Source organism: Onychomys torridus, chromosome 20, assembly GCF_903995425.1.
Source record: "Onychomys torridus chromosome 20, mOncTor1.1, whole genome shotgun sequence".
In the NCBI taxonomy this organism is placed as follows: Eukaryota; Metazoa; Chordata; class Mammalia; order Rodentia; family Cricetidae; genus Onychomys; species Onychomys torridus.
In genome coordinates, this window is record NC_050462.1 from 2,376,281 (window position 1) to 2,395,542 (window position 19,262).

Consider the following 19,262-nt stretch of genomic DNA (forward strand, 5'->3'; position numbering starts at 1 on the left):
ATGGTTCGACAGATCAGTAGGTAAACTGATACATGGATGTATGAAATAATAGATTTTTTGACAAATCAACGGAGAGATGACACATCAATCTGTTAATCATATACATATCCTTTACGTTCTATTTCTCTGGAAACTTTGGTATGCCTTTCATGTGCATTCATGCACACCCATATGCACATATTCACATGGAAAGACTTAACTACAGGACAGACCAGCAGGCAGAATACCTGGAAAGAGTTGGTGATATAGCCAAGTCCAAGGGTCCCTTTGCCTCAAGATCAGCGAGGCCCTCCCATGTTATGGAAGGCAATTGGCTCACTCAGAATAGATTTAAATGTTAATTTCAAACACAACAAAAAGACTATAGAGAACTAAACTAATGTCTGGCCAAACACTGAGGTACTATTATCTAGAAAAGTTGACACATGAAACTCACCATGACAAGTACGTTGTTAAGAGTTTCTGTTCCCAGGCCAATGCTATACACAGCCATGGGCTCAATGGGTTCCTCAGAAAACAGGGTTGGTACCTGGTTCAGAATAAGCATCTCAAGCCCGATAGATTTCAGAGGGTTGCTAAAAGGATATAGGAGAATCCTGGTAAGAGACAGACAGACAGACAGACAGACAGACACACACACACACACACACACACACACACACACACACACACACACTTTAGTATAAAAGCAGAAAATGCTAGGTATGTGCCTTCTCAGCTCCCTTGAAGCTTGGAAGATTGGAAACTTAAATTCAACCAATCTGATACATCAGCCCAACTCCTTCCATTCCAGCTTTCTACTGGACCTCAGATCCTTTTTGAAGCTCTTGTGTTTGGTGCTATTTCTCTGCATAAGAACAGAACTCACCTTCCCTGACTCAGACTTGAACCATGCTGCTCTCTACTTATTCAAAAGGTGGTCCACAGACCAGCCAACCATCCTTCCTGGAAGCCCATTAGAAATGAGGAATCTGGGGCCCTGCCCTAGACTCACTGAGCTGGCATCTGCAAATTCCTCATCACGTTCACATTTGTGTTCAAGTGACATAGGATTGAGGCACATTCTTTGACTCCTCCCTCTCCTACAGGAACCACTCTATTGGCAGGCCAACCACACCTTTCACAGTAGGACTGTCACCATAATAACCAGCAGGGCTACCTCTTGTTTCTGCCATCTTCCTGGCTTTGTGCCTAAGGATACAGCAAGATTATGTAGCAATTGCTATAGAAACTAATCTATGACCCATGAGCTGCTTTTCCTCCGTTCCCTGTATTACTGGAATTGTGAGCTTCCTAAACCATAGTCAAACACTGAAACTCCTCTCCAGCCTGAGGAAGTCTCAGCAAATAGCAAGGACAAAAAGTCAGGGCCACAAGGCTTAAAGGAGAGCTGGAGCAACCACAGAGATTTGTTTCAATGTGAGGAGAAGGCAGGAGCAGCCCTCTGAGCAGCTCCATGTGGCAAGGAATTTCCCTCCAGCCAAGTCAGATGGGGTGCTGAAGACAGTGTTGATGATGAAATCAAAAGCCACAGTCACTGAGTTCCTGAGTTCACATGCCAGGGTGCATACGTGATCTCATCTGATTCTTACAGTAACACTTGGTGTTTGCTCCCGGTGGCTGTTCTAAAACTACTGCTGCAGATGTGGAGGCTACAAACAACGCAAGGGAACTCTAGAGAGGTGAAAGGGTGCCTTACAATCCTGAGGACCAGAGATCAGATTCCCCAGAATACCCATTTAAAGAGCTGGTAAGACGTCAGATGTGGTGGCACATGCTTTTAATCCCAGCACTCAAGAGGCAGAAGCAAATGGGATCTCTGGGAGTCTGAAGGCATCCTGGTCTACATAGCAGATTCCAGGCCAGCCTGGGCTAAACTGTAAAGACTCTGTCTCATAGATTAGATAGATAGATAGATAGATAGATAGATAGATAGATAGATAGATAGATAGATAGATAGACAGACAGACAGAAAGACAAGCAGATAGACAGACAGATATCCATGATGGTTTACCTGTAATTCTAATGTGTGGAAGGTGGACAGGGGATTTTTAGAGCAGTCTGGAGAGCTCCAGGTTCAGCATAAGGCAAAGAGCAATCAAGGAAGATGCCTGAAGTCAACCTTGGAACTCCACACACACATGCATCTGTGCTCCTGTACATACACACACACCACACACACACACACACACGCACACGCACACGCACATGCACATATACACATACATACACACACGCACATGCGTGCACACACACATATACACATACATACACAGACCAGATATCCAAAGTCAGACCCTCTGCGATAATGCCAGGGTGTATCTTTCTGGAAGCTCTGGGGCAGAGCCCACCCCTCCCCATCTGTAGCCTCTGGAGCTCCCTCGGCTTATATCTCTCCTTGCGTGATTCCATTGTCTTTTCTTTAGGTGCTCTAGTTCTGCCTCTGGCCTCCTTGTCTCTTTCCAGAAAGTATGCAGACATGTCCTTACCACTTGGGATCCTCTTTTCTTCTTAAGGTGCTTACTTAGCCCGGCCACCTGTGCAGAACATATCTGCCATATTGAAATCAAGTTCCAGTAATTCAGAAGTATACATCTTCGGGAAATGTTTTCCAGCCAACTTCTCAGGTGCTCCATAATAGGTCATTGGACATATAAATGACATTTGCAGTTAGCCCACATGTCAGGTCTTGAGTTCTACCACCAAGATAACTATCTGTGGGTATACCTTTGGCTCTGTGTCCTCCAAGTCCAGATTTGACTCTGTGTGGCAGAATTCCATCTTCTACTCCTCTTAAGCATCCTGGCCCTGTCACTAATGCCTTAATGGGCTTCTCCACATCTCCCCTGGAATATACATTTGACTCTTTCTCAGTTCCCAGACAACTTAGTCTTCCAATAGGATCAATGAATTCTAGAATCAGAAAAAATGAAACAGACCAGAGTTGGCTAACTATGGCTATATATCTGACTATCAATAAAGTTTTATTGAAATTGTTAACTGCATTCATTTAGTTTTGTAAATGTTTTCTTACTATGGGGGAAAGATTATTAGATAGAGATAATTAGGTACAGAGACAATTAGCTGCAGCAGAGGCCATACAGCCCACCAAGTCTAGCGTATTTTCTATCTGTCCATTTACAGAGATGGCTGGCAGCCCACAAACTGAGCTATCTCACCTGAACCCACCCCACAATACAAATGGTAGTAAGGGCTAAATCGGTTATTGGCCAGAGCCAGAGTCACATGGTAAGTCCTTGACAGACCCAGAACTGGAATTCGGTGCTGCAGGATCACCAACCATGTCCCTTTCATTCCCTAGCCCTCACCTCACCAGCTCTCTTCATGGTTTCAGGGAGGGGCTCCATCTGCTTGTGTCCTCCTCCCTGGGTCCTGGCTCTAACGGCTCCCCTGAGCTGACTTGCTGGCTGGAACTTACAGAAGCCCATGAAGGCTTTCTCCTCCTTTTCAGAGGCTCTAGGCCCTCTCCGTGAACTTTGTCTGAAGCTATAATGAAGGACACAGCACTGCTTAGTTCACAACCTTGCTGTGCTCCAGAACTGCCAGGAGAGCAGACTTAGAATGCAGATACCCAGAGCCCATTTCAGCCCAGCTGAACCCATCCCAGCTCTGTTGACACAGAACTAGGGAGCTTTGACGATGTCATTAATTCCTCCATAGGTTCTTCTTGGTTTTAACTGACTACCTATAAATAAAGTAAGGGACCAATAAATCATGATCCCCTTTACAAATATTTAAGAAGAGGGCTGGGGTGGTAGCTGGAGTTCAGCATTTGCTTTACAAGCTTAAACACCTGAGTTCAATGCCCCAGGATTCACCTTTAAGGAAAAAATAAATAAAGATCCAGGCATAATGGTGCACACTTGTAATTCTAGCCCACCTGAATGGGAGAGCCCCAGACCCCATTAAGAGACCTTGCCTTAAAAAAAAAAAAAAAAGGTGAATGGCCCCTGGGAACAATACCAGTGGCCTCCCATGAACACAAACACACACACGCACACTCACAGGTACACAAGGATGCCATAGTTTTTCCTGAGCATTCTCTACACCATTTGACTTGAGGCCCTTAATTTCTTTTCCATCACTATCTCTTCTAAAGAAAACATCACAAATAATGTTATTTTGTCCCCTTTGAGCAGACAAGATAAGATTTTTCAAATGAATTGCTGGCAAAGAATCCATGAGCTTATAAACTGCTGGAGTCAGTGTTGAGAAAATAGAAACATAGAAAATTCCAGAGGAGGCTGAACTTCTGGGCTTGAAGCTTTTTTATTCTGGGCTGGCCAGCTGGCTTGGTAAAGAAGTGACTTAGAACGTGGCAGGGCTTCATTTTGGCATTCATCAGGCACACTGTGTGCTCCAGCCTCCAGCATGAAGGCAGCCACACCAGAGCAGTTTTATGATGGACACTCTATCCACCAAGGACCAGGGTTGGGGACCACTGAGCAAAGATGGGAGGGGTTCACCTCTGAGAAACAACCTGGGGGAGTTCTCTGGGCACTTAGAACTGGTTTCCAGCGGTGACTGAGACACAAGGACTGAAATAAACCCCACTTCCCCTGGAGACAGTGGAATCCAATTCAATTCCGAGTTGGTGTGTTTATTGAGTGCCTGATTCAGTTTAGGTGATGGAGAGATGGGGAGAATGGGAGAGACAGTCTAAGGAGCAGGCTGATACAGACAGAAATTCCCTGAGAGTCTGACCTCTAGGTCCCAGGCCCAGAAACTTGATTTTCTTAGTATCAGCCAGTAAGAAATTGATAAGTCTTAGTCTGATTCATGAACAGATACTAAGGGCTTCCAGCCTGGTAGACACTGTCCTGAGCCAGGAATGAAGCAGTGAACTGGACAGCCCAGGCCTCTGCACTGATGGAGTTGACATGCTAATGAGGCATCTGCAGAATGAGTAGAGAGTGGGGTCCACATGAGAGTGTTGTGTGTGGCACAATTATCAGAAGAGTTTAGGAAAGGTAGGACTTGAACTGTAGCAAAGGTTAAATAGGGTGTGGACTTTCAAAGAGCTGGGGACCTTACACACAGGGGACTGAGCTGCAGGACAGAAAATGAACATTACATGCCTTCAAAGATCCAAGACCAGGTCAGCTTCCCTGGAGTAGCAGGTGCATTCTGGGTAACAGAGTGCATGCTGGGAAGCAGAATGAGAGACTGGTAAGATTACATGGGATAACAGCATATAGACTGTGTAACCAAACAAGTTGAGTCTGATTCTTAGTTCTGAAAACCTTTGGATCCAGGGCCAGGAAGGCTCCCTAACATCAGTAAACATGGTTGTATTGATGCTAAAACAGGCAGACTCATAACTAGCTGGCAGTTGGCCCTAAACATTTAGAAGATCTCATGATCATGGTGAGCTAAGATGAGTGTAAAAGACTGAGTAGTTGCATTTTTAACATCATACAAGTAGCTTGACTCTAGGAAAGCTGGAATATGGCACCAAAACCTTGTGGAACCTCATGATATCTGCATTTTAGGAGAGAGTGGATGCCTTGTAAACCCTTTTTGCACTCCCACGGCCGTAGGATCTGCTTCCTTAAATCTGGTACCCTGGGTACCCTTGCCTCAGAGGCATCCAGGTCTCGGCAAGTAGCAGGAAGTCTTGCAGGTCTATATAACACCATTCTCAAAGTACAGCCCACTTAAATTAGAAACATTCAAATTATGTTCATTTTAAAAATTAATTGTATCCATTTATTTGGGGGGCACAATGCCATGGTGTGCATCATGTAGAGGCCAGAGGATAACTTTTGGGAGTTGGTTCTTTCCTTCCACTCTGTGGGTCCTTGGACTGGAACTCCAGTCATCAGGCTTGGCAGCAAGTGACTTTACCTGCTGTGCTGTCCCTCAAATTGTGTCCGTAAGCATCATCTCTCGAGACAGGCCAAGGAGTGTGCCTCTCAGTGCCCTGCCCCACCAGGTGATTCCCAATCCCTCCCTCAGTTACAGCAGTTCTTCCAGTAACATTTGAGTAACTGATTAAAAATGCAATTTCTCCGGTTCCTCTCCTAGTCCAGCGAATCAAAACTGCATCGAGGGTGGGGGCAGCAATCTGCGTTTTAACAAGCCATCCAGGGAGTTGGGGTGCACATTAAACACACAGGGGAAGTTTTAAAAATTACCAGCATCATACTAAACCCTGGAGTGGGACTCAAGTATTTTCACACCCCAGGGTACAAATGTGAGTAGAGACTGTATAGTCCCTGGAAGAAACAGAAGGCAGGCTCAAATCGACTTAGAAAGCTATGGCTCAAGCAGAGGCATACGCTTGCCACACACTGGATCCCCATAGTGCACAGTGTACATTGCACCCACTGGCTCCCACAGTGTCTGGGATGTGTACAGTGTCCTCGAGTCCGGCCTTGCTGGCTGCCCCTGGGCCCCAACAGGACCGCTTGTGAAGGTTAACTGCATCTTGCTCCCATCCTGCTTTGGCAGGTGTTCTGTGCCTTTCCTTTCCGTAGCCTGGTGCTAGTGCAGAGCTGAGGCCAGAAGGGTGTCAACAAGCTGGCAGGGCTGGGAAGGGAGACAGCCAGGGTTCCTTGGGTCGGCCTGGCAATCTGAAGTAACACCAGGTTCCTCTGGCTCCAGACCCTGCGCTAGCGCTTGAAGTGACTCATCTCCACTTGCACATCGTCTCCGGGAGGGACAGCTCTCACCGCAGAGTATCACTGCATCCTTTGGTGGCCTTGGTAGTCCCCTTTCACAGATGAGGAAACCGAGACCTGGAGAGTCTAGAGAGTCTGCCCCGGGGTCACCAGTGGGGTCAGGATGTCTCCAAAGGCTCTCTCACTCTGGAATTTCCAGGCAGGGTCTCCAAGGGAAACCGGATGGTGTGGGGGTGGAAGCAGGGATAGGGGTGGGATAGGGGTCTCCGGGAGTCGGGGTGGGTCTGAACAGCCCAGGTTCCCTGACGGTCCTAACGCATCCCCGCCTCCCTCCTCCTGCGCAGGCCCTTCCTCGTACTGCCCCCTCTGATGGAGTGGATCCGAGTGGCGGTGGCGCATGCCGGCCACCGCCGCAGCTTTTCTATGGACAGCGACGATGTCCGCCAAGCGGCCCGGCTGCTGCTGCCGGGTGTGGACTGCGAGCCGCGCCAGCTCAAGTAGGTGGAGGGGAGAGGGGGGACGGGAGGGGCGACGGGGGAAGGGCGCAGGGACCCTGGGGCGGGAACTGTGAGGATGGGTCCTAGGGGAAGCCTCTGGAGGTAGGGGTGGAGGCCCCAAGCTTTGCTTGTGGGTCTGCAGCCACCAAGGCGTATGTGCTCTACACTCCCCGCCCCTTGCTCGCACCTGGCTCCCAGCTCGGTTACTGCTGCTGAGGCAGAAGCTCTGCTGGTTGAAATGGCAGACCCGGTGGGAGGTGGGCGGGGGCTGAACAATAAGCAGAGCCTTGGCTTATGGGTCCCTGCGGATTACAGGATGGGAGGTGTCTTGTTCTTTTCTGACCAGTCTCTGTTGGTAACCATTTGTGTTCCTGTCCCTCTGTCCTCTCCTGTCCCCTCTATTCTTCTCTCTGTGAAATATTAGCGTCCTCACTTTTCTGACCAATCTTTGCAGAGTAAAATCTCTGTCTGGGAGCGCACCTTCTCTGTGTTCCCCTCCTCCCTGAGGATGATATGGGCCTCCTTGAATGCTTCAGGCTTATACCCCAGGGCTCCCTCCCCTCCATCAAGGTGGGAATTACTCAAGGGCCGGCCAGGGCCCTCATAGAAGGGCCTTAGGTTTTATTTATCTAAAACAAAACAAATACACCAGCCAGCTCGATCAGATGAGTCCTGCCTGGATCCAAATGAAAACGGTACAAAAACCAAATAACCCGTGAACACCCCTTACCCCACTGCCTCAGCTGTTCTCTGGGTGGCCATGTATGTCATTTTTAAATCCCTTCCCACTGCCTGTTGACAAACTTCCTCCCTTGGAGTACTCCACCCCGACCACAGGGACTTCTGTCCTAACAGGATCTGATGGGAATGGAGGGGGCGTGGCCACAAGGATACTAAGGTCTGTCTTATAAACAAAAAAGGGGCTGATCAGAGCCAAAATTGCCGGTGTGTATTGAATGCTAACCATGAGCTGAGCCCTGATTTTAAGTGCTTGATATAGATGGTCCCCAAGCCCTGCGAAGTGTGTGACTGCCCACTTCACAGATAAGGAAGCTGAGTTCCAGCCACAAAGCGACTCCAGGGTTCTTTAGGCGGAAACCTGAGCCGTTGCCGCCATGTCACTAGAATAACAACAGCAGGTCCAGGGAGAGACGGGGAGCAGCCATGAACATCTGCTATGTGCTGGCTACAGCCATTTGTACCAGCAGCCTGCTGCCTTGGTCCCTTCAGCAGCCTCGTGAGATTAGCATGGTCTCCCAGTTCTGCAGGCTTGGAGGCCACCGTGGCGCAGCCAGCAGGAAGAAGGGCCAGGGAAGACTCGCACCTTTGACAAAGCCCAGCCTTTGGCCACCAGACTCTCCTGCCTCCTGTTTCCCAGGGCTGTTAGCTACCTGCAGCTCACTGCCACCACACCTGCACACCATCCTCAGCCTGCAAAGCCCTGATGTTCTGGCTCCCCTTGCTGTAGTGAGCTCTAGCCTGCGGGGGTGATGTGTTTCCTTGCCGCTTCCTGAAAAAGCAATCTTTGCCTGTCATGCTCTCAGGAGACCCCATAGCTCAAAGGTTACAAACCTGGGCCCCAGGGTCCCATTGCTTGGGCCCAAATGCCTCTATTATAGTTAATTAATTGTGCAACTAGTTAATTAGCCTCTCGGAATCTTCATTTGCCCATGAGTGACATGGGGACAGTAATATCAGTCCCCTCCCCCAGTTAGTGTAAACACAGGACAAGGTCATGAATGTGAAGCAGGGACACATGTTCACAAAGTGGTAGTCACTCTAGCTGGTGACTACCAGAGCCGCTGAAACTCTAAGAGAAACTCTCTGTACTGATTAATAATCTTGGATGGACTTTAGCACATTCATGTGTCTTAAAAAACGGGAGGAAATCAAGGCCGCCGAGACTGGGTAATTCCCAGTGTCACACAGGTATTAAGTGAAAGGATCAGGAGCTGAGCAGCAAGCACAGACACCCACAGGTATCTCCATGTGTAGTAAGAACTCGGCCCCAGGAGTTCTGCAGCTGAGGATCCAGCCAACTATGGGTCAGAGGTACTTAGAGAGACAAAAATTACACCTATACTAAGCATGAAAAGATATCTTTTCTTATCTTTATTCCCTATACGGTACAAGAAGCATTTAAATTGAGTTTGTATTGTATTGGTATTTTAACTCATCTAGAGATGATTTCAAGATTATGTGGGGGTACCCAAGCATGGTGGCTCATGCTTTTAATCCTGGCACCTGGGAGACAGAGACAGGTGGACCTCAAAAAAAAAAAAAAAAAAAAAAAAAACTGAAAAAGAAATTATTGTGAGGGAATAGAGAGATGCCTGGGTAGTTAAGACCTCATACTGCTCTGTACTACTGTCACAAAAGACCCAAATTATATTCCCAGCACCCAGGTCAGGTACTTCATAATTGCCTGTAACTCCAGATCTAGGGATCTGACACCTTTTTCTGGCCTCCAGAAGTACCTGAATTTACATGCAAGTACCTACACACACACACACACACACACACACACACACACACACACACACACACACATCTTTAAAGGATATCTGTGGTGGTTTGAATAGGTATGGCCCCATAGACTCATGTATTTATGCTTTTGAATGCTTGGCCCATAGGGAGTGGCACTATTAGGAGGTGTGACCTTTTTGGAGTAGGTGTGGCCTTGTTGGAGGAAGTGTGTCACTGTAGGGGAGGGCTTTGAGGTCTTATATGCTCAAGCTACACCCAGTGTGGCACATGATCTCCTTCTGCTGTCTGTGTATCAAGATGTAGAACTCTCAGCTCCTCCTCCAGCATCATGTCCCACCATGATGATAATGGACTAAACCCCTGAACTGAAAGCCAACACCAATTAAATGTTTTCCTTTATAAGAGTTGCTGTGGTCATGGTGTCTCTTCACAGCAATAGAAACCCTAAGACAGTATTTGAGGATATATTTAGGTTTTATGTAAAGACTATGTCATTTTATATACAAGACTTGAGCATTCAATGATTTTGGTATCTACAGGGGATTCCGGAACACATCACCCATGAATTCAGAAGACATCTGTGTTATTTCCTCCCACCCCCATCAACTGAGACCTTGACCAGCCTATGAGAGGATGCTATGACCCTCTTCTGGGGTTGTGTTATTTCTCAGGACTTCATAGCCTGGATCTGAGCCTCTGGGGAGCCCTTCTTCCCTGTACCCTTCCCCTAGGACAAGGCAGTGTCTAATGACCAATGTGTCATTCTGAAAATCACACCAAGAGTCCACCTTGGCATCTCTTTGGTTTGTGGCCACATTAGAATTCATATAAAACATGTACAGATAATTTTGTCACTGCCCCCCAAGACAATAGAGCATAATTGCTTTTTATACAGCACCTACATTATAACAGGTGTTGTAAATAATCTAAAGAGAACTGAATGTATATGTAGATATGCAGGATCTACACAGTGTCCTGTTTTGTAGAAAAGATATCAGCATCTATAGATTTTGCTATTTATGGGGGATTCTGGGTTCAAACCCCCATGAGTACTGATGGATGACTGCATAGGATTACCTTGGTTTGCCCAAATAATAAGTATAAAATGACCTGAGATGTGGCTCACTGGGGAGCACTTGTCTATCGTAAGCAAGGCCCTCAATTCAGTCTTTAGCATTTTAAATAGATAGACACACAGAATGTAAAATTTAAAAAATACTAGAAATTTACAAAAACTTACCAAAAAACTAGAAAAAAATCAGTACATGAAAAAGAGCACCTATTTTTCTGTATAATGCCATCTCATTTTCTCATTTAATATGTCGTGAAGCAGGAATCACCATCTTCTTCTTGCGGGTAGCAGGGTCAGAGAATTTGTTTTCATTCTGACATCCAGCAAAGGCACCAGGGACCTACTCTGTATCTTATGCTGATCATCCTAGTGGTGTGCATGTAACCATCCCTAACAACTGTGTAAAGCACATTAATTATCCATTTTAAAAAAAGAAGGCTGGGGCTCAAAAGGGTTCCAGAACACATCTGAAGACACACAGAGCTGATCTGTGCTGCCAGCAATTGGCCTTGGAATTTGTCAGATGGACTCGGGGCCTCTGGCTCTGAGTTAGAGCTGGGCTCCCTTATCTTAGATGAGAACATCCCAAACGGGTGAGGGTCATGTGTTCTAACAAATGCAGGAGCTTGGCATTGATGCTCAAGTGTCAGTGGCACTAGCACACGTAACTGCCTACCAGCTGGCCGCTCCTGGAGGGGGCAGCATGGAAACATGTCAGGAAAGAGCAGCCTGGTCCAGGATCCTCAGGTCTGGTACTCATTTGTCACTGATCTTCAGAGTGACCTTGGTCAAAGGCTGCCAGAGAAGTTCTTCTGTCTCGCTCAGCTACAGTCAGCCTCACTGTGGAGATCAGATGTTCTAAAGGCATACCACTCCATGTGGCTGCTGCCTGAGCCCAGGGGGAACCTATTTATTCTTCCTTAATGAAGTATCAGATCGCCCCAACTGCAGAGCCAGGCTTTTTGTTTCCTCCAGTTCTTTGGGAGATGAGGGAGTTGGGGAGCTATGGAGGGAAACGAAAGAATGCTTAATGCATCTTGGCAGGGTTTGTATGCTTTCTTGATGATTGGTTTTGAAACCCTTCAAAAATACAAAGACAAATGCTGTTGTTTTCCCCTCTTTGGATGAGGTAGGTTTCCAGCTCTCGAGTGAGGGCTGAAATAAAAAACAAAAGCAACCAGGTATGCTCGGACCCTTTGTGAGCTGCTGAGCAGCACCTATCAACACGATAGGGGGCCATGAGCACCTCTTGAGAACAGTTAATCCTTCTTGGAGATGGCTGAGCTGTCTGACAATGGAGGAGCTCAAGGATGAGAAAGTTCCAAGTGTCCAGCTGGGACTCAGGACACCTAGTAACTACATGCTCACTTTTGCTCTTCTGTGGTATTTCTAGAGCACCAAAGGGCCAAAACCTACAGAGTGCTCTCATCTAAGTCTGCTGCTTCTATCAGGTGACCTGAGGGAACTCACTACCAATATCCTCTGCAAACAAAAAAAACAAAAAAAGATGAGAATGGCCACTGACTGCTTCATGGGCTGGCTGACCATGGCATGGTACCAGGGCTGAAGCTAACAGTTCACACCTGCAGCTTTCAACCCTTCTCAGGCCTCCTGAGAATCCCAAGAGACCCTTCTAAGGCTGACATGTTTTATGATTTCTTTGATGTGGCCAAACTGGGCTCCAGAGCGAAGATTGTGCCACAAGAACACTGGTCCTGAAATGCAGCCCTGTAGTGACAGCTGAAATCCAGTTTCCTGGATGGTATATGTGCTCATACCTGCAAAGCCCACACCAAAGAGCATTGGTTGAGAAGAGGATCCACAGGCATAGAATTTCAACCTTTGGTCTCAGAAAGATCCAGAGTAGTCATTTCTCAGTGTCTAGAGGGAGAGAGTTTCAGGACCCCCACAGACACCAAACCCTATGGATGCTCAAGACCTCTGTAAAATGGCATAGTGTTTGCATCTGCCTGTTCATAATCTCCTTTATACTTTAAATCATCTCTAGCTGATTTGCATTTAATTCCATATGCAAATACTTTCCATACTGTATTGTGTAGAAAATCTGTACAGTGTGTAGTTTCTTATGAACATCTTTGACTTGTGGTTAGCCAGCTCTTTGGATCCATACATCCAGAAGGTCTAGTGTGGGATCTTGATGGTACCAGAGCCTAGTCCAGACTTACAGGAGTCAGGATCGTCAGAATTTTCCCAGCAATGGGAAGATGCAGCAACTAAACAGTAGTAGGCAACTGAGCAAGGTGATGTCAAATAAAATCTTAGCATTACCAAGAAAGCAGAACTGGGCACTGGGCTGAGATGAATTGATGTGAGATAGATGGATTGGGTGTTTTCAAGTGGCCTTGAGACTCTGAGGAAACCCCAGTTTTAAAGGGACACAGCTCTTAGGATGTGGGGCTCATGGGGAGAGCTGAAGGCATGGATCTGGAACTGGATATCCCCAGTCCATCTCCCACAGTCATGCCCTTGTAGATCCCTGAATCCCAGCCAGGAGCCTCCCACTTTCTTCTTAAAAGGTCACCAACAGAGACCAAGCACCTGGGCCTTCACTGGCTTTGTGTGGCCCCAAACACTCCTTACCCTGGCAGTCTGCTCTCTCTCCCCTTGAGTGCCCTTGTCTGTCCCTGCCTGGAGGATGCTGTCATCTCCCTGCAGATTCATAGCTGGATAGGCACGGATGTGCAGCATTGGCAGCCTGTCCTTTCACCTCCAGTAGAAGACATCAGACTTCACACTGCTGGCCATCGTGACCCAATTGAGCCACTGCCTCCCCAATGCCGATGCCAATGCATTAGCACCTCCTAGAATACAGAATGCTACCCTCCCCTGGTCTTAGGGGACTGCCTTTGGGGCTCAACCATCCGACATTACCACAGTCAGGGGCAGACCATAGAAGCTGCTCAGGTTGGCGAACTAGTCAGACAGCCTGACATTCTGCAAACACCTACAGAGCGTCTACCCTGTGACTGTTCTACTATGCTCTCATCTGGACAGGAGATGGACAGTCAGTAGAGATCCAGGCCAGGGAGCTGCGTGGCCTTCCTGCAGGGATCATTTGATCTTTATCCTGAAGAATGAATGGGAATACACCACACTGGAAGGGGAGGAGAGAGGAAGTAAAGGGATTAGAGAATTCTGCCTGGGGAGGGAATTTTATTGCCCTGACAAAGAACTCAAGCTTGCCCTGTAGGTGGTGTGAGCTGTCACCAATGTTAAAGCAGGGAAAACATCAGCTTTATAATTTACAGATGCCATGGAGGATGAGCCAAGGCTGGCAGGGGTAATGAGCCCTGGAGTAAAGGGCTCCAGGTGGGAAGCTGACAGCCAGACTCAGCCAGAAGCAGAGTCTGAGGCAATGGGACAGAACAGGGCAAACAGGGAACAGGGTAGGTGGAGGGGACAGGGCTTGTTGAAGGTGTGGGGTGAGAGGGTGAGAAGTTTGCAGGATGGCCCTGGGCAGCTGCAGAAGGACTGGGGGGGGGCAGTCTTCATGTGATGGGGACTGTTTTGGATGGAAGTGGATGGTAGTGATGGGTGCACAACAGTGTAGATACACCAAATGCATCAAAAGAACATTTAAAGACAGTTAAAAGCTAGAGAGATGGCTCACTGGTTAAGAGTACATATTGCTCTTCCAGAGGACCTGAGTTCAATTCCCAGCATGCACAATGGGCAGTTTAAAAGTTTAAAAGTAACTCTAACTGCAGGGGAACCCAAGACCCTCTTCTGGACTCTGTAGGCACCCACAAACATCAAATACAGTCACACAAATGAACTATATACAAATAAATAAAACAAATCTTTTTATACATTTTTAAAAAACAGTAAATAATATCAATTTTATGTATGTTTTATCACTGTAATAATAATGGTTCTTGGCCTGGAGAGGTGACTCAGCAGTTGAGACCACTTATTGCTCTTGCAGAGAACTAGGGTTCAGTTCCCAGCACCCACACAGTGGCTCACAATCGTCCATAACTTCAGTTCCAGGAGATCTGACACCCTCTTTTGACCTCCAAGGGCACTCTGTGCACATGGTGCATATACACACTGCAGGCAAACACTTGTACACATGAAATAAAACTAAATTTTAAAAATATAGTAATAGCCCTGGGGTAGTTTTAAATGAGACAAGCTATGCAGACCAGTGTGGAAGATGTCACCCTTGTATGAAATATGTATATGTGTATTTGCCATACATGTCCAAACTTCCTCTGGAAGAAACAGCCAAAGATACTTTCCAGCATGGGAATACACAGCTGGGTGCATCTGTTTGCTAGGGCTACAGTGACAAATTTTCTCCAGCTGAGCCACTGACACAGACATTTATCATTTCACAGTGATGAAAGGTAAAATCCAAGACCAAGGTGTCAGTGGCACATGCCCTGACAAAGCTGTCAGGACAGGCCCCTCCTTGTGTCCCAGCCTCTTCAGGTTCCAGGCATCCCATGGTTTAGGGCAGTGTCTCTGCTTCTGTCCTCACCAGACCACCATCTGGGTCTCTGTCCCCGCTTCCATCTTCTTATAAGGACAGCAGCCATGGTGGATTGAGCCAGTGACCTCTTATCTTCCTGGTGACCTAAGTCTACACATAACACAGTGACTTCGTATCTTCCTGGTGACCTAAGTCTACACATAACACAGTGACTTTGTATCTTCCTGGTGAACTAAGTCTACACATCACGCTGCAGGGAGCAGAGCTTGGTTGTTGGGTGTTGTAGAATATTGTAGCGAGCACATACCCTGGTTATGATTCAGACTTGGTATAAGACTCATTTATTCACACAGTAAGATTACAAGCAATATTTATCCTGTCTTCCAAATGGAAGCAGGAGAACATCTCCAGGTGTACAGGTCCGGACTCGCCACGTCTGTTCTTCTGGATCTTGGGTCAGCCTTCCTCTGGTCAGCCACGTATGCACTGGGGACAGGATCTCACGTCTTTGGTGGAGGAGAGTCATCTCACTCAAGGACCTGACGAGCTCTGTTTGTCGGGTCTGAGGCTTCATCTTTTATATTCTTTCCTGGCTAGGTTTCTAGTCTTATCCCTACTTCCACACATAGCTTATAGCTTATCACTACTCCATTTGTGGTTTTCTTATGTCATTCTATTGCTTATCACTCCTGACCAGGGTTGTTCACCCTAGGTCTTACATGTTCCTTACGAATATGATGTTTTGTCTATTCCACTCACCACATTTTTTTGTTAAAATTGGCTCTGGGGTTTCTAGTTTGAGTGTGGGTGCTATTGGGGTGATTTACTCAAATATGGCGCAAGGGCTATGTGGGAGAGGCAGTACTGAGTTTCTTGTGGAAAGTGTTGGTTATCCATCCAAATGAGAGGGTCCTTACAGTTCTGTCCATCAGAGTGAGATCACCAGGGACAAAGTCCTTACCCAGCCTCTCCTTAGAGAGAAAGCAGAGTAAAATGAGTTGGAACTTGAGCCTTGCTGCTACCCTGCCAGGGTTCAAAGCCTAAACTGACCATTCTCTCTCTGTATGACCTCAGGCCAATTGCTTGCCAGTTCTGGATCTTGGTTTCTATGGTTATAAAGATGTTGATAATAATGAACACAGCAGGTGTGTTATGGTACCCTTGGGGAAATTGTTGGTGGCCCAGGACTAGGTCTAATGTGTCTCCCCATTCCTACTAGTGAGCCTATCCTCAGGATGTAGGATGAAAACCAGCCAGGGATGGCTGGCTTGAGAGTCACTGTGTCTACCCCGGGGACAATAGGCCTCCTCAGTGGGTTTCCTCTGAAGTGTGAGTCTGTAGAAGCCATCACTGGATGGAATCTGGTACCATGTCCACAGCTTTTAAGCATCCCCAGATGGGGTCACTGAGATGAGATAGCAGGAGGGACATGACATGTCTAGATAGAAAATGTGGCTCCTGTCAGCCTGGGTCTTGTTCCAAGAGAGTAGAAGCTAGGGGAATAACTAAGAGCCTTAGCTTATTACAAAAGTCAGGTAACCCCATGGACTTTCAGCTCAAACAAGTGGTTTTCTTATCTTTTAGGGCTAGGACAGAAATAAGTTTCAATGGTCATGGGTCTGCATGGAGTCAGCACCCAGTGAATATTTATTTGTTGAATGAATGAAGGACATAAAGGTTTGTGGGGAAATATGTTGATAATACTGCATGTAAACATACTAGACTTTCCAAACCAATTCAAATGCAAAAGCAGGCGACATTTGTAGGAAGGTAAGAAGTCAGTGAAGGGCTGGGGACATAGCCTGAGTGAGTAGTGCTTGCCTCAAATGCACAATGCCCTGATCCCTGGCACTTCATAAACTGGGCACCGTGGTGCCCTCCTATGATCGTGTGTTAAGAAGGTGGATAGAGAGGAATCAGTTCAGGTTCTCAGCTACATGTTGAGTTTGAGGCCAGTCTGGGCTGCATGAGACCCTGTCTCAAGAAGTAGGAGAAGGAAAAAGGGAAGAAATCGAAGGAAGAAGACACAGTCAGCCGAGAGGTCTTGATGAAAGACGCCTTTGGGAAGACGCTAACAAAACATATTCTGAAGCAGTCTGTGTGGAGAGAAAGCTCACAAAAGGAACCAGCATAGGGATGCTGGCTGAAAGGGGCCACCAGGGCCTGGCAGTGGGGGCGCCATTTAGCGGCCCCTGCAGTGGCACTCTGAGCAGCATGGTGTGGGTGGAAGGCAGACTGCAGGCGGCAGACAGTTTGCCAACACTTGGAACCTGTCCTGAGTGTCCAGAGTGTTCAAGGCAGAACAAACACATTTGTTGCTTACAGCAACATCAGAGAACTACATCTTAGTGGCATTTGGAGCCCATTTCCAGACTAGGGCTCCAGATCCAGGCTAGAAGTTGGAAGGTGCCTAGTTTTCACTGTGGGATTTGGCTTCTTGGGAAACAGCAATATATTAAGTCTTTAAAGTAATTTTTGGCCCACTCTTGACTATTGGATTTCTGCACGACCCACAGATTTGCACACACACCAGCAAACCTCCCAAACCAAACTCTGGTTGACAGAATTGGTTACACAGGATTGTTGTCTTCCCTGGTGACAGGTCAGGCAACTAGGAATTCCTGCAGAGAGCTCAGTACCAGCCTGGGCAGGCGGGCTTCCAGCAACAGCAGGGAGCCAGTCCCTCTGCACTTGTGGGTACTTGCTTGTGGGTGCTGGTTCCCAAGGTCACTGTCCTCTCATTAGCTCATTAAACACTGAACTGTGAACTGCCCTACCAGCCTAGGTGAGCTCACCTGTGGGGGAAACTGAGGCATGTAGCCAACAAAGAAAATAAGAGTAACCACAATTCACCTCCTCTTTTGCATTTCCCCTCACTCTCCTCATCCCCCATTCATATGTGGAGTATATGTGAATATTGTCTATGCTTGTGTGTATGGACTTGTGTGGGGTTACACAAAGCACATGTGTGTACTTGTGTGGAGGTTGACAATGGGCATCCTTTCTCAATCACTTTTCTTGGTTTTTGAGAGATTCTCTCATTGAACTTGGAGCTCACTGATTTGACTAGATGGGTTAGTAAGCAAGCTCCAGGAACACACTTTTCCCACCCACCTTCCAGTGGTGGGATTACAGGCACTCACCGCTCAGCCCATGGTGTTTAGGATTCCAACTCAGGTAGCCATGTTTTCATGGCAAGCATCTTTTGAAATGAGCCATCTCCCCAGCCTGCCTTAGATTTTCAAGAAAGCCATCCATAGCCTTTGTGGAGAAGACCTGGTCACAGATATTTCTCATACTCTGTTCATTCTCCCCCAGTCCTATGAGGAGCCTGGTTCTTCATACCAGAAGGAGCCCAAGCTCCAGCGGGTTGCAAAACTTGCCTGACGTTGTAACCCTTTTGGGATTTGAGCCAGGTCTGTGTGACTCCAAAGGTCATGCTCTCTCTCTTAGAATCTCTCTTCTAGAATAGCAACTCCAATCAGAGGCATGATGGGAAATGTGAAAGTCCTTATTTTCTAACAGCCCCATGGCTCTTGTTAAGAAGTTCAACCACCAGATTCAACTTCTTTTAGGAATTCACTTCTCAGCTTTGGTCAATTCCAGGGCTCTCCACAAAGACAGCACCATTCTCCAGGTGCGGAGAAAATCATGAAAGGGTATTCCCTCGCTAGCAATCCTTGAGATACAATTCAAAACCACACTTGAACATGCATTTCATTCATACCTTTCAAATAAACAAATAAAGCACCTCAGCAAAAACACTCACTTTGCAGGCCTGACAACCCGATTCCCTGGAGCCCATGTCACATCTGGATGTGGAATGTGGTAGTACACATCTGTAATCCCAGCACTCTTACTTTAGGATGGACATAAAGGAGACAGGAACATCTCCTAGCTAGTCTGAAGTGAAGGGAAGAAACAAGAAAGACCCAGACTCAACAGGGTAGGATGCAGAGCCAGCCTCTGAGAGTCATCCCCTGACCTCCACACACATGCTGCAATGCACACAGACACACAAACACACACACACACACACACACACACACACACACACACACAGACACACATACACACACATACACACACACACATACACACACACA

The 19,262-nt window shown here is 47.1% G+C and overlaps 1 protein-coding gene across 5 annotated transcripts in view; it reads left to right on the forward strand.

Annotated features, from left to right (window-relative positions):
* The window catches only part of Btbd11 (BTB domain containing 11), a 269,054-nt gene that overhangs the window by 201,105 nt on the left and 48,687 nt on the right, over positions 1-19,262 (forward strand). For 4 of the 5 annotated variants that reach the window (XM_036169685.1, XM_036169684.1, XM_036169682.1 and 1 more), the window contains exon 4: positions 6,989-7,141. In XM_036169685.1, coding sequence (XP_036025578.1) covers positions 6,989-7,141 — 153 coding nt within the window. Of the gene's footprint in view, positions 1-6,730; positions 6,844-6,988; positions 7,142-19,262 lie in introns of those variants that run through there. The other variant, XM_036169686.1, reaches the window with a different exon arrangement.